This window comes from Parasteatoda tepidariorum, chromosome 5 (genome assembly GCF_982258835.1).
Source record: "Parasteatoda tepidariorum strain Cologne lab strain chromosome 5, Ptep-v5.0, whole genome shotgun sequence".
NCBI classification, from domain to species: Eukaryota; Metazoa; Arthropoda; class Arachnida; order Araneae; family Theridiidae; genus Parasteatoda; species Parasteatoda tepidariorum.
The window spans coordinates 67,452,149-67,467,795 of record NC_141759.1 but is presented as its reverse complement, the minus strand read 5'-3'; the positions used below and the strand labels follow the sequence as shown (position 1 = coordinate 67,467,795).

Here is a 15,647-nt window from a genome sequence, read left to right as displayed (position 1 = left end):
TATTTAATGTCTTTAACCAATTTTTTTACCCTCTTCATGAAAAATATAACTTCTAATTTTCTAATTTTTATCTGCTGATTGGAAAAATTAAAACAAAATTTTTAATTATTAAAATGGGCAGGGATGCACATATTAGGTACTTACACCTTAATCAATATTCATAACTTTCATTTCAAAGATTAATCTTTTAATGAATATGTATTTGAAATAAATAAGCGCATTTTTAGAGAACTATATTTGTTTAAGATATTGCGAGTATGCTTTCTAAATAATAACTCCTTCTGCGAAATTACTTTTATTGTTGAAAATCTTTTCAGTAAGAATGCTTTTCATCCAGGTTTATTTGCTCGGAATAAAAATAAAAAAATACCTCCGACATTTCATGAATTTGAAGGAACTAAAAGTTCATAGTATCTCGCTTTTCTTTCAAAGCAATAATAGAGCCGATCGATTTTTCACATCATCGCTGAAAACTTGAGTAAATAAAAATGTTCTCTCTCAAGTAAATAAAACATAATTGTTATTTCGGTTTAATAAACCACTATTGATTGTTATTTAAGGTCGAAGTCAAGTTCAAAAGTATTGATTATTTTTATTTTAACTAACCATTTCATTTAAATTCTTGCTTCCAAGAAATTTAACTATAAATTTTCATGTGATTTTATGCACCAATTAGTATGATTTAACAATAAAGGATGTTATTGAAAATTATTAAAAAAAGTAATTAAAATTCAAGTCATTTTAGTTTTTATCAGCTTAATAAATGTTTTAAGTAAAAATAATAATTTAAAAAGCGCATACTTGTTTTTATTATATGATATCGAGGATATTGAATTAACGCTAGCTAACTCAATATTTTTTTAATTTCAAATATGTATCAGTTTTTATGATTACGCTCCCTGATAGAATTTCTGTAGTTTCCTACTGGTAGCAAATGTAATCTAATAATAAAAGCATTTATATTTCAATAAATTAAAGTTGGGATAATTTTATATATAAAAAAGATCAGGTAAGCTATGCCTTTTGGTTCTACCGCCAGAGACTTTAAGTACCCAGAGATTACAACTGTTACGGATTCATTACAAAAAAATGGTAGAGAACAATAAACTGAAATTTGCAGATTTCTCTTAATTTTGGCAACAAGACTCAACATGGCTTAATTGTAACAAAGTGGCCTTTTTATTGTTTAGAAGTAGCTCTGAGTAAAGACCCTATAAATCGAATTTTCATAAATCAAGAATTATACATTAAAAGACAACCACTGAAAAATATTTATCCGCTGTCCGGAGCAAGTTGGCATTTCTGAGTATCCCAGTTTCAAGATCAGCTTTTTCGCTCTAACTAGAGCTTTTAATATGTTGTTTAAAAAAAATTTCTGCTCTATTTCACAATCACCAGGAAAATTATGCACAGACCTCGATTGTTGTAGGAGAAGGACACTACAATTACTAAGGATTCTCCGTAGTTTCAGAAAATATTTTCTCGAGAAATGCCTTATTTCAGGGCTCGAAAAACAGAGCGTCCGCCCGTCCTCGGCGGTCAAAAATTCCCCTCGGACAACGAATTTCTCGAATCCGACGTCCGCGCTGACTGCCATTTTACCGTTAATGTTCGTGATACATTTTCAATTTTTGTTATCTTACAAGAGTCTAGCGCCTCTTAACTTCTAAAATGACCCTCTAATCTAGAAATACAGCAACATACTGAGTATGGTGGAATTGATGTTTTCTCTGTCTGGGAGTACTGCATCTGTTGAAAGGAGCTTTTCAGCAATGAACTTACAAAAAAAGCACATTACGTACTGGTCTTAAACAAGAAGCGTTAAACGCAATTATGAACATCTACCGAAATGGAAAATCCCCTTCAGATTTCTGTGCAGAAACCTCTATAAATCATTAGCTTGATTGTGGAACTGGCAAACGTCATATTTGATTCATTCAAAAAACGCAGTACCCTCGGAAAAATTGACATTCCAGATAACTTGACTTTTGTCATTTAAATTATTTCATAAAAGAAATACTAGGTTACTATTAGTAACCTAGTATTTCTTTTATTATTGTATAATGTAATCCAAGTATTTGTAATCCTAGTAACTGCTAATTCATTGTGCAATTTATATAGATGTTTGAAATAAATAAGAGAAAATTATATTTTTATTTATTTAGAAGCTACGGGTTAGTTTCAAAGGAGGACGGGTACATTGTTGGACAAGCCGTCCTCAGGGAGGGGTAGAATTTCCGAGTTAGTTCGAGCCCTGCCTTATTTTACTAAATTAGAATTAAACAAGAGTAATTTAAACATATATATGAGACCATGTAGATAGAGCAATGTTTGAATTTCAAAAAAAAAAAAAAAATCCATCAAAAATTTAGTCCTTCACAGAAATAAACGCAGAAAGAAGACAGGCAACCCAAAATACCAAAGTGAAGTAGAACAATTAAAAAAAGCTGTAAGAGTTTAAGACATGAACAATGGGAACATAAAATCGAATCACTGGAAATTCAAGACAAATCTAAAACAACCACTACAAGTTAGTTAACCAATAATAGGTGAAAAAAATGGCTTTGTTTACACACACAATGAAGAGGCAGAAATAATTGCAGATTTCACCAAAGTCAAAATTTCTGATGGTTTTCCATTGATGGACCAACATAATCTTGATAGTAACCATCAGTAATTCCATCATGAACATTATATCTTTGATAGTAACCAACATAAGTAATCACCCCCAATGTAAGAATTCGGACTGATCTATGATGGTTCAACATAAGAATAACAACTTGTTTTGATGGTTTGTTCATGTTGAACCATCAGAAATTTCCACCATAGCTTCTTAGAAGTCAAATATTGGAACGACCATGAGCCACCTTCTCACCATTCTAGGAATTCAGACTGATTTTTGACGGGCCAACATATTGTTTTGATTGTATATTCCTGCTGAATCAACAGCAATTTCGATTAAACCATCATGGAAATGTATAGTTGGAACCATCATGAACCATCACAGATCATCGTGGATTGTTGGATTATGAGAATCAAACTTATCTTGATGGTTAACCATCATAGTACTAAAGTAGCATTTTCCATCATGGAATGATGGAAGCTTGTTGGCATGTCAAACACTATGAACGCTTAATGGAAAATGCTGGATGATGACCATCAAATGCCCATCATGAATCTTACTGAAACCAACATAAACCATCTAAATGTTTTGATGGGACCACCAGGAATATTGACTTGGGCATGGAGGAGCAATTTTCGACCAATACTGAATTTGACAAAGACAATGCAAAAATGATTAAAGAATTTGTCAAAATCAATCTTCAAAAACATCATAACCTTGAAGAAATCGATCTTAAAGATGTATTTGAAATAAAAAGAATTGTTAAAATATAGATACCTAAACTTGACGATTTTGAAACCGTAAGATAAAGTTTTTGAAATTGAAAACTGGTGCCTCTCTACTGGAAAATAGAAATTAATGCTCAAAAATTCAATATAAGAAAAAAAGAAGTTTAAAATCTACAACTTTTTAACTCTCTTCAATGATCGTATTCCAATAGTGCCAAATAGTGCCGACTTATCTTGGTCTGATACTAAATTCAAATTTCACTTGGAATGGCCATGTAAAGAAGATCAAAGACAAATCAACAGCTGCAATAAATAAACTTCAAGCTCTTATCACTTCCAAATCAAAACTAGATACCAAACTAAAAAGACTGATTTATCTTCCTTATGATTAGACCAGTGCGCACGTGTGCAGCAACAGCATGGGACAACATTTCAAAAACATAAATGAACAAACTTGTCGCTTTTTAAAATAAAGTTCTGAGATAAATAACTAAAGCAAGATAGGTTTTATACGAAACAAAAATCTCCATAAAGATCTTAAAATAGAAAGATTCGCTAAGCATATCGCCAAATTAAGTCCAAATTTTTTTGTCAAGGATCTAAAGTGTAATGCAGCAAACATTAATAATATTTTTCAGTTCTAGAACCTTAAAGACAAATACATTAGACTTAGGGGAGTGTCGGTATCCCCCCGCCCACTGTCAATTTCATATGTATAGAATGTTTTTTTAAGTCAATGGGCCATCGGACATTAATTGTTATATTGAAAAAAGATTATTTTCAAAGTTTCAAGTATTTATGCAGCTGGTAACATGGTAAACAATAGTTTTGAAAATATGTTTAATACAGTAGTCATGAAATTAAGAAAAATTGGTCGAATGTTCCGATTAAACTTCATTTTAATGCTAAAAAAATAATTTTTTCTATACATACAGCATTAAAGTATGTAGTCTTAAGTTTAATTTGCACAAAGAAAGAAGTTTATATGTGAAAAATTGTTCGAGAAATTACAAATTTACAAAAAAATTGGATTTCGGGTAGCCCCGCTCACATGAATGTCGGGTATCACGGCCAAATTTTATTTCGTCATTAAATGTACGGTTGCAAAGATTATTATTTTATTGCTTCAAATTTGAATGTTATATTCATTTTTAACAACAAATATTGTTATTAAATGATTGTTAGTAAATGATAGAATTCACTAAAAGTATATAAATATGTAATAAATAAAATAATTTTGTGATAAAAATGATAAATGAGGTTTATCTATTGTCAATACATTGGTCATTTTCATTTACACCTGAAAAAACAGTCAAAAAACATAATTTTTGTAACTGGGCGGGGCTACCTGACACATTTTGAAAAGAGCTAAAAAACATGTTTTTTTAAATTTCTATTTTTTTAAGTTAAACTATTCTTTTTTTGGTTAATTCTTTTTGCATTATTTAGTTAGATGATAAAACAATAGAAACATATAAAAAATATTGATTATTACTCAATATTATACAGAAATATAAGCAATACTCCTTCAGTGGGCGAGGCTACCCGACTCTCCCCTATTGAGGTGCACTTTTTCAGCGATATGCCATAAACATAAATTTATTTATTAAACTCATCTATTAATACACCCAACGTTTAAAAATAAGCAAAACGAACAACGAAATCCTATCCTATCTGAAATTTTTTCCATTTTTATATAATTTGTCTACCTTACTGACTATTATGGACACGATGAATGAGCGAAGGCCGATGAGCTGAGGTACTCAGTTCCATATGATAAGTGAATGCTGGAATTCTAAAAAAAAAAATTTGTTGGAGTTCACTTTTACCGAAAAAAATAATTTGCAACAATAATGGGACAACCATATCACAATAAAGGGTCAATATAAGAGTATTTAATATTACACTAGAGCAGTGATTCTCAACCACTGTGCCGCGGCACTTTTGTGTGCCGCCAAATTCTTAAAATGTGCCGCCAAATAATGGAAATGATGCAAAAAAATTATAATGCTTTTTATATATAATTTTTATAATTTTTCCATACTTTCACCGCGTGAACATCGTTGCCGGTGATTGTCTTGTCTCAGACAATCTTGAAAATAAGTTAGAATAAGAAGGAAGTGTTTAAATTGTCTTTGACAATTTTAAAAAATATTGAAATTATCGGTAGGAAATTTAATGACTATTAAAATTATTAATTAACAAAGGAAAGCAAGCTAAATATTAACTTTCAAACGGAAAGAAAAGTAATCATTAAAGTAAGCTATGTAATAAGTAGTTATAAAAGCAAATTAGCAAAGGATAACTAACAAAAAATAAGCTAACGATTAATAATTAGCAAAAATACTAGTCTACAAGAAATCACAAAAAAATAAGAATTAATGTAAAAAAAAACGAACATATAATAACTATAGAAAACAAGCTAACAATTAATAACTAGCAAAAAAATAAATAACTGTTACTAACTAACAAAAAATTAGTCGGAAGAAATAATTAATCCCTTAATAAGCGTGCTTTTGTAGTACATATTTTATTTCTCATTCAAAATTATTATCACAAACTATTTAACACAGTGTATAGGTAAGTAAACAACTTTTAAACTAATTTTTTCCATTTTATGCCGTCAAATTTCGAAATCGTTAAAAGTGTGCTGCCACAAAAAAAAAGGTTGAGAATCACTGCACTAGAGCTTTAAAGCACTATGATCTGGTCTGTTTAGTCTAGTTGGGCTCCTGAGGCCAATAATGGCCCTTTTCCCATTCATCCTGTAATGAGAACTTAAGCAAAAACAACGGACAGATTACATGAAATGCAACAATTAAATGGCGCATGTTAAGGAAGAAAAAAAAAAAAGAATGGCACTTTGCCATGGTAATAAGAAACAAATAATTGAATGTATAGAAAATTGCAATACATATTTACAAGTAGGGGAACAATATTTACAAGAAGAATAACTATTTACAAAATATGAGAAGAGTTAGCAAAATTCAAGATGAAAAACGACAAGATCATAAAAAATTTCACTAACAAAAAAGTGTACCTCTGTTAAAGTAGAGACCCAACCGTCCTGGTTTTAAAGCACTATTAATTTAATGTATATATTTAATTTTTTTTAACGTGGTGTATAATTTTTTTTAGAATAAAATTTTAAGGTCAATATTGAAATGGAACATAAATTTTGCTACCACTATACACATGAAAATAAAATCTTCGGAAAAATGCGAAAATGATTGGCAGTTATGGTTCACGATTAGTTAATCCATTTATAGTTTTAAAATAACAAGTTAGTTTTAAAAGCTAACTATTAGTGGAACTTATAGTGATAGATGTTAGAACTAGACAGACCAAAAATAAAAAATTAAAAAAAATCATTAGTTTAAAATAGTAGTTCTTATATTAACTGGTGTAGTTTTACAGCTATATAATTTTAATATTATATTACCGATTGAATTAGGTTGTTCGAAAAGTATGGAAACAGTTAAATAATGTTGAAAAACACCGAAACAAAAAACTAAAAATACACTTGTGAATTTTCAAAAGATGCAATGATACCAAACTCAACTCTCAACTTTATTTCCTGGGAAAGAGACAGAGGCAATTCTTAAATAAGAAAAAAGTACCCCTATTTATCAACAGCTTTCTGCACGTCTTCTTCTTTCTAGTATCCCACTTTTTAATAAATTTTATACCTTCCTTTCTCTATTATCTAGTTCAAGTTTCTTCCTCTTTTGCCATTGGTCAAATATATTTTTTTTTCTTATTGTAATGTGTTTGTCTCATTTTTTTTCTTTCTTTCATTTTGTGTTTCAACTCAAAGGAGCATTCTTGTTTATCATAGTTACGCCTTGTAGAAAATTTTTCCTAGTTGTTGCGAAATTAACGTTTTAATATATGATGTTTGGCTTAGAAAATTTTATTAAAAGTTAATTTGCTCACCACTAAAGTTGCTTTGCTCACTATAAACAATACAGAATATCTTACAAAACGCCGCTTTGCTTACACTACCTACAGATGAGTGAGCCTTTGCAACCATTAACAAAATAACATTTCTGTAAGATTTAGGTTTTATTAGGGGGACAGGAAAGTAATGTCGTTTCGGTGCATTTGATATTTATCAAGATTTTATTTTTAATCAATAAAGTATTCACCCTCGTTAGCAACAACCTTTCAATGCCGGATAGAAATGGATCGGAAAAAATGAATTGGTTTTTAAGACTATCGAATATTTAATGTGCCGAAACGACATTACTTTCCAGTCCCCCTAATATTACTATACCACCTTATAAAAACTTTTGCAGAAAGCGAAAGATTTAACATCTGCATTTTTTGAACCGTAATTGTAGCATATCCATTTTCAGGTTGCCTTGCTTTATTCATACAGAACACAAATTACACTCAATATTTTTTAGAAAACAATTTGGCGTTGGAAATATTTATTTCCGCCAAAGATCCGCCAAAAGTATTCAAATGATAACAAAATGCTATAAAATATATTTCTTATTTTTAAAAATAGATCATTAAATTTTCCTGTACACCGCAAAGATTTTGAAATTTATTGCATATATAAAAGTCTGATACATACTCGAAGAATATATTCGAAATTGAAGTGGTTGCGAAATTAGGAAAACTTCCAACTACTTCGATGGCATGGCAGATATTAAGTATCTGCTTTGATCTTTCTCTTATTCGGCAAAAGTGAACTTATAGTGACTATTGCATCATAACTTAATTTAGCGTAGCCTATTTAAATAAACGTAATAATTTAAACGTAATAAACTTTATGAAACTGTATGCGCTGCTGTTTTTGAAAGTCGAATAAGTCTAATTTTAATTTCCTTTAGTCATTCTCGAGTTATAGTATTTTTTTTTAAATAATTAAGTGTAAAAAAATGTACATTTGCTTATAACTGCTCGGAAAAATTTTTTCTAAATTTTTTTCCTATTAATTGCATGACATAATGCGTGACATAAAGCCTATTAATTGCATATTTTGCCATCACTTAAATTCTTCACTAAACTAAAGTGGAAAAACCATTTTTTTTCCATATCGAGATCATGCGTTTGTATGATTTTAAAAATATTGACAAAGACTAATAAATTTAAGTGCTTGTATTTAACAATATAAGTGTGATTAAACATTAAAATGCAAAGATGATAATTAAAACCGTAAAAAGAAATAAACTTTTTTTAGTTCCAAACGAATTTATCCCATTTTAAAGAACAACGGCTAAATGTTTGTACTTAACAATATAGTATGATTAAACATTAAAATACAAAGATGATTATTAAAACAGTTAAAAGAAATAAAATTTTTTAGTTTCAAACGAATTTATCCCTTTTTGAAAAATAACTACTCATATAGTTCCGTAAAAGGTTTTTACGTTTAAATTATTACGTAATTTATAAGGTTAAAAATTTTATACATTATACTCGTGACATTTTGACTTTGAAAATAAAATTGACACAGAGCGTAAATACACAAAGACAGATTATCAGCATATTAGAGGCTGGTAGTAATTTAATAAAAATAAAACAAAAATGCGTGATGTTTCCTAAAATCAGATATAACATTATAGTTATTAAAATACCAAGAAAAAATTAAATTGTTATTGTTTTATCAGCTCATATATTCTCTTATTGCTTAAATCCTAATAAATCATGGCTCTTTCCGCTGATTTAATCTTGTTTTCTGCTGTTTTGTTTTTCTTAGCGATAACACGGGATTCCAAAAGGTTAAAATATTATCGGGGTCATAATTCCAGTCTGAATATTTTCTACATTAAGTATTTTCAGCGATCCAAGAAGAAATACATTATTTCTATTTATAACGAAATTAAACTAGATTTGAAATTTCTTAAGTAAATTATCCAACAAAATGTGTTTGGTTAGTATGTCTGAGATTTTATGCAATGTGAGTATTCTATAATCTTTTCTAAATGCATATATACTTATCCCTAAGATTTTGATTTTATTTCCAAATTTAATAAATTTTCGTTTAATAATAATATCTTAAAATTAAATATTATATTAGTTTCAAGTTTTTAAACTTTTGTGTGTTAGTTTTAAGTAACTTGTCTAACACATTTTAATTTTTTAAGGGATGCTTGGACTCGTGTTGATATTATAAATAGAAAAAGAAGTATAATGTAATAGTTATAATAATTGCTTTGATAATAAAGCTCGGCTCGTTTTTAAAAAATACAGAATAACGTTTCTCGACAATACATACTTTCTTGTTGGTGATTTAAATAACATAAGTAAACATTATGTAATTTAAAATAATTATTAAAAATTTTTTAATTAAATTTTAACAAAAAGTAAAACTGTAAAAAAAGTACTTTTTTTGTTCTTACGTCTTTGCATAAAACAAAGACGTAAGTGGGCTTACTGATGTAAATTTAGAAATTTTAAATTAATTTAAGGAAATTTCATTATTAACCCTTTCTAAGGCCATGATTAGTATTCTTAGCATGAATTTTTAAGGCCATGGTAAGCTATTTTACCACATTTACTTTGATATTCCATTCTTTTTAATAAATTCAGCTTTGAAGAAGTATTTTTAAGTAAAATTAGTAACCATATGCATGTTTTAGAAAATGCATAAAAAGTTATAATATATATCCTTTTTCAATATGTAATTTTATTTACTTTTTAAATTTTTCAACTTTTTCAATAAACTTTTTTATTTACAAAATACTTTTTAAAATTTATTTCGCAAATAAAAAGTAAGTCTTTAAGTTTCCCATTTTTTTTAACACCTAATGGGTTTTGGTAAACATACTTTCCACCAAACAAATGGCGTTAAAATTTAATTAAATAAGCTAAATCAATTTTTTTATGATATCAACTTCAATTTCAAAAATATTTTAATTTACCCTTACTAGAAATAAATGACACATTAATTGGTTATGCTAGGAAAAAAAATTTTTTAGAAACTAATGAACTATACAATAAAGCAGAAGAAAAAAACTGAACAAATGAATCATCTAATTTAATAAATTCAATCGATTTTTCTTATAAAAAATAATGAAATAGCCAAGATGGAGTAACCCAATTTTATAAACTAATTAAAAGAAAGTTCTTTTGCTTAATAAATTTTAATCTATCATAAAAAAAGCTCTTTATTGCATTACTTAATACTAATTAACACTTAATATTTCCTTATCTCTAAACAGACGTCGTTGATTTATTAATATTTCTATCTTAATTATAGTTTAATTTAGAACAGTTGCTTGGAACAAAGCCTAATTTAGTTTTCTTTATGATTCTAGTTAAAAGCGTTTTTAGAAATGATTTTTCTAAACTTCGCTTTACATCTTCTTTCTTTTTTTAGTACCTAACAAAAAAGCATTTATTGAAATAATATATCATTTTATAAGTTGAAATATTTATAAAGGCTATAACAGGTTTAAAGCTTATCTGTCAATGAATTAAAAAATATCTTGCTTACGAATGGGTTTATTTCTTTGCTATATGTATTATAGTTTGTTAAATGATTTTAGACTTTTTACTATTTTCAATAACATTATGGTCTTTTTTTTTTAATAAAAAAATATTTGTTGAACGTTTCAAACTACTGAAATAATTAGATTTGAGGAAAAAAAATGCTAAAAACCCTTTTTTTAAAAAACTTTTTATAATAGTTTACGTGAAATAGCTGTTAAATGACCACCTAAATTTTCATGATAAATTTAATTATTAAGTTTTATGATGAAAATAGTATATTGAACATAATTTCAACATTGCTGGATTAGATATTGAACATTATATTTTTCTTTTCAATTTAAATATTATTGATTATAGCTGAACTATCCTTGCAATTATTTATTTGAATTAAATGTTCTGAATCCATTGAAATGCTCCTTTAACTTATTTCATTTGAGCATTAGGCGATAGTGATAAGATCTCTGAATCATACAGATGAAATAAAATATTGTTTATCGTCTCAAAAAAAAAAAAGATATTTTTCCATCATTCCGGCTACTTATTTTGTCGATAAAAAATTTAAATAATTTTTTATTGAAAATAAACAAATATTGCTTGCATTCTTAATTAAATGGTTGATAATCTGAAATCTGATACATATAGAATGTGATGAAAGAGTTATAATCAAGGAGTAATAAACTACGTATGCTTAATTTTTTTAAAAATAAAAATAAAAACACTTTTGAATGTTAGTATGGCCTGAAATCATAGATACCAACTGCTCCGGACACAACTTAAAAAACGGTTAATAACTACAAACTAAAATTTGCATATAGTTCACTAATTTTGATAACTTTTTAAAATGTTTAACATGACTTAACTATATTAAAGTGGTGAATACATAAAACTACTAATTATTTCGAAATAGTGGTGAATAAAAATCCTGATAAATTGAATTTATTAAACCAAGAATCATAATTAATAAACTACCACTCGAAAATATTTATTTGTTGTCCGCAGCAAGTTAGCATCTCTGTGAAATCGTCGTACGTATTTGAAGAAAAACTGAAAGATATCTTTTGAACTTAAATATTCTTCAAACAATTATCGTTTTTAAAATTAATTTAATATTGTAATGAATTTACTCATTTATTTCTAATTTGTGAAATTCTTGCAAATGTTACAAAAGTTTGCTTAATTTCCCAGTTTGATTTAGAATTAAAATTGCTCTGACGGTGAAAATTTACAATAATTAATTAAGTGTAATTCATAACCTTGACGAGAGACTTAAAAAAAAAAGACTAAATGTTGTAATTGTTTAAATCATGAAGCGAAATATAAAATATTTCGATATTTTTTCTGTGAGCGAGTATAACTCATGTCCATAAAAAAAAACCTCGTCAAACTTGTATACGGGCATGGAAAACTATTATATAATCGAAATTTCTCTTTACGAACGGTTGTTCGTCTGTTTTTATATTAAATAAAACAATTTTAACTGCCGGTATGTAATCTCAAACTTATGTTTCATAATACAGTGTTTTGATTTTTATGTTTTTAAGGAGAAGTTTCTGAAATGTTTTAGTTTATATGTTTTATCATCCTCTTTTAAAATTATTTTTCTTAATTAAAATTAAGTTTATACTCATTTACTTATTTTGCTTGTTTTAAAAGTTATTTCCTTAGTTGTCAATGGTAACGATGTAGTACATTTAATTCTGTCCATACAATTAAGCTTTATAAACAAATTTTAAAGGAACAAATAGCAGTTGAAACCATTCTTTAAAACTGGTATTTATGTATTTTATTTATATTATTTGGTGCGTAAGATAGTGAAATTCCACCACAAAGTTAAAATTGATAATTAGAAGTTTCGTTAAAAAAGATGTTTCGCTAAAACACGAAAAAAGAGGTTAATTTTAAATTCAATTTACAATCAGTTGAAAACAAAGCTGATTTCTACGCCCTTTTTAACTTCGATTCATGGAAAAAGATTAAATACCAGGATAAATTAACTAATTTATAGAAATTAATAAATATTTTTAATTATAAATTAAATATTTTTAAAATATTTTTAATTTTAAATTATTTAAAATATATATATAATTATAATATATTTTTTAACTAATTTATAATAAAAAATATTTTTAATTATAAGTTAAAAATATTTATAATTATAAATTAATTAAAAATATTTTCCGAAACTACGGTTTCACCGTAGTTTCAGAAAATATTTTTTTACAGTAGTAAGAAGGATAATGTAGTTGTACTTTAGAATTAAAAGAATTTTGTTCACTACTAATCAGAAGTAATTTAAACAGATGCATGTAAGATCATATCGAAAAATGCTTAAGTTAAATACAAATAATTGTTTTGAAAATTGTTTCAAAATATTTTGTTTTAGTTCATTACTACTAAAAAAAATAATTCGCAACAGTCTCAAATATTTGAAATCTCTACATTACAGCCAAAACTTTGAAGTCGTTAATATGCACTTTACCTAGCTAATCAGCAAATTAACTATGTAAGTCGGTTAAAGCGCAGAAGCAAGAATTAACTATTTTCGTATCATTAAAAATTTGTTTCTTTCATTCTATGAACCACTTTGTTTATTATACTATTGTATTGACATGATCTTCAGACATTGAATAATAAATAAATGACATTATGTTCATTTCCTTATTTGGATGCATGTAAGTGACGTCATTGTAGGTAAAACACGGCATTTGTCGATTCAGAAGAAAAAACTTTTTTTTCTTTTTTAAGGAAAAAGGGGTGTTTTGAGGGGAAGAATTGGATTTCGTCTAGACAAGCAAGTGAGGCGTATATTAGGATGTATTTTTTTTCCACGTTGAATTGAGTGAAAACATTACCAAAACAATCGGACTAATAGTTTAGACGTTATATGCGTTTTGTGAACCAAAAAAGAAACATTTTGCACTTTTATCTGCTTATGCATCTGGCATTACTATCTAAACAAGTGATTCATTGTTTCCTTTATGTTCTGCTTCACGATGAATCGAATAAGACTGTACACAAGTCTATGGAACAAATAATTTAAAAGTTGCAAGAGTTTTTATGTACAAAAAGTATTTTTGACACTTACTTATGTATATATTTTACATTGCTATCCAGGATCTATCTGAACATGCGAGGTATTTTTTTCATGCTGAATTAAATGAGACTAATCAGGAATCAATTAGATAAATTATTAAGTAATCAGTGTTTCGTGTATAAAAAGTTCAATTTTGTATATGTACTTCATTTATTCGTCTTACATTGCTATACAGACAAGTCAGTTTCCAATATTCTTTTCTTGAGTATTTCTTTTATTGTTTACTTAATAGTATCAAAAATGGGCATTATATCTTTCTGTTGACTGGTGTATAGTCTTAATAGATTGAACGTAAAACACTGCAGGGGAAAACTTGTCCATGGAAAACTATCTCTCCCTTGTTTAGATAGCGATATCAGATAAGTAAATAAGTACGAGCACCCTAAAACCCTCATAACTTCAAAACTATTAACTCGACCGTCTTGGAATTGGCCTTCAATTCAGGGTGAAAAAATATATCGAAAACAATGCCTTACTTGGCTTAGAAGAATTTCAATTGTCCCCCTAAAATTTCCGGCATTTTCATGAAAAAAATGCTGAAGTGTTCATAGGAGAGTTTTTAGGTATACTAATATAACAAAGTTGAGATCAAAAAATATATTGGGTACTAATTTTTCCAAAGAAGCACTTTTTTGTTGCTACAGTTACTGAACTATAACTCCTTTAGATTTTTTAAATTTGTTTGTTTTTAATTACTGTGTGCAGAATGATCCGACTTCCATATTTGGGGATATGTTCGTTAGATATCACTTTCAGATATTGAAATGTTTTGAAAGCTAAACATTTAAGTAATCAATAAGAAAATAACGTCCTATTGGTTAAAAAAAGATTCTAGCTTAAAAAAAGAAGCAATTGTGGTAGAAAACTAGCTGTCAGTTTTAAAATATTGATTCTTAACTCCTTATATGTTAAAATAATTTGTATGGTATTTATAAAACTTGTGAATTAATGAAGAACTTCTTTACAAAAATATTTTTATAAAAGTATTACAAGAAAGAAAACTTGGAAGTTTTTAGAAAATCAAAATGCATGATTTTCTTAATTTTATATCTTTAAATTTTTTTGTTTTTTACTTTACTCATTTTTGTAGAGGTAAAAAGCAACAATAAAAATTTCGTTGCTTTGGTAAAAAATATTTGCTTTGCTTAGACTAAATTTGCTTAAAAAAATTCGACAGAATAGACCTTCCGTTCTATTGTGAACAAAATATCTTTTTTTTACCCTTTTATCCTTTAGAAAGACATTTTCAGGGCTTAAAATTCCTTAAAACATCCTTTGTTCATAACGTTCTTTGTTAAAAACGAACGAAAGTTTAAACTAAAAGATGCTGGTTTTTGGTTAAAAGATTAAAATGCAACGAAATTCGTCGTTAGTTTTTCTCTGTTAAAGCTGTTCTCTTTTAGAACAACAAGCCTTTAAATTCTAAATTAACTAGGATTCCTAGGAGCTTATTTAACTAAGTTTTCTTTAATTAATTTGGGTTTATAAAAAAATTACTCTAAATTAAAAATTTATCGTTTAACTAACAAAACTGTAAATCAATGAAGTTTTGTAATTATCTATATTAAAATTCTTAAGACATTTCTCTTTTTATTTAATTAGCCATAATTTTGTTCAACTTTTATCGGAAAACAGAAAATCTATGCAACTTGAAACATGTTCTAAAGCTTATTTTGCATACATCAGATAACAAATTTAAAATTGGCATTTTTTAAAAAAAAAAGGAAACTGAAGGATTTTTTACTTCTTTTGAAAT

The 15,647-nt window shown here is 27.4% G+C and overlaps 1 protein-coding gene across 3 annotated transcripts in view; it reads left to right on the top strand.

The window, feature by feature from the left end:
* The window catches only part of LOC107455557 (uncharacterized), a 98,748-nt gene that overhangs the window by 23,424 nt on the left and 59,677 nt on the right, over positions 1–15,647 (top strand). Inside the window, exon 1 of one of the 3 annotated variants that reach the window (XM_087164139.1) lies at positions 9,106–9,262. The exons of the other annotated variants lie outside the window; for them this stretch is intronic. Coding sequence (XP_087020265.1) covers positions 9,256–9,262 — 7 coding nt within the window. The 5' untranslated portion in view covers positions 9,106–9,255. Of the gene's footprint in view, positions 1–9,105; positions 9,263–15,647 lie in introns of those variants that run through there. 3 annotated transcript variants of the gene reach the window in all.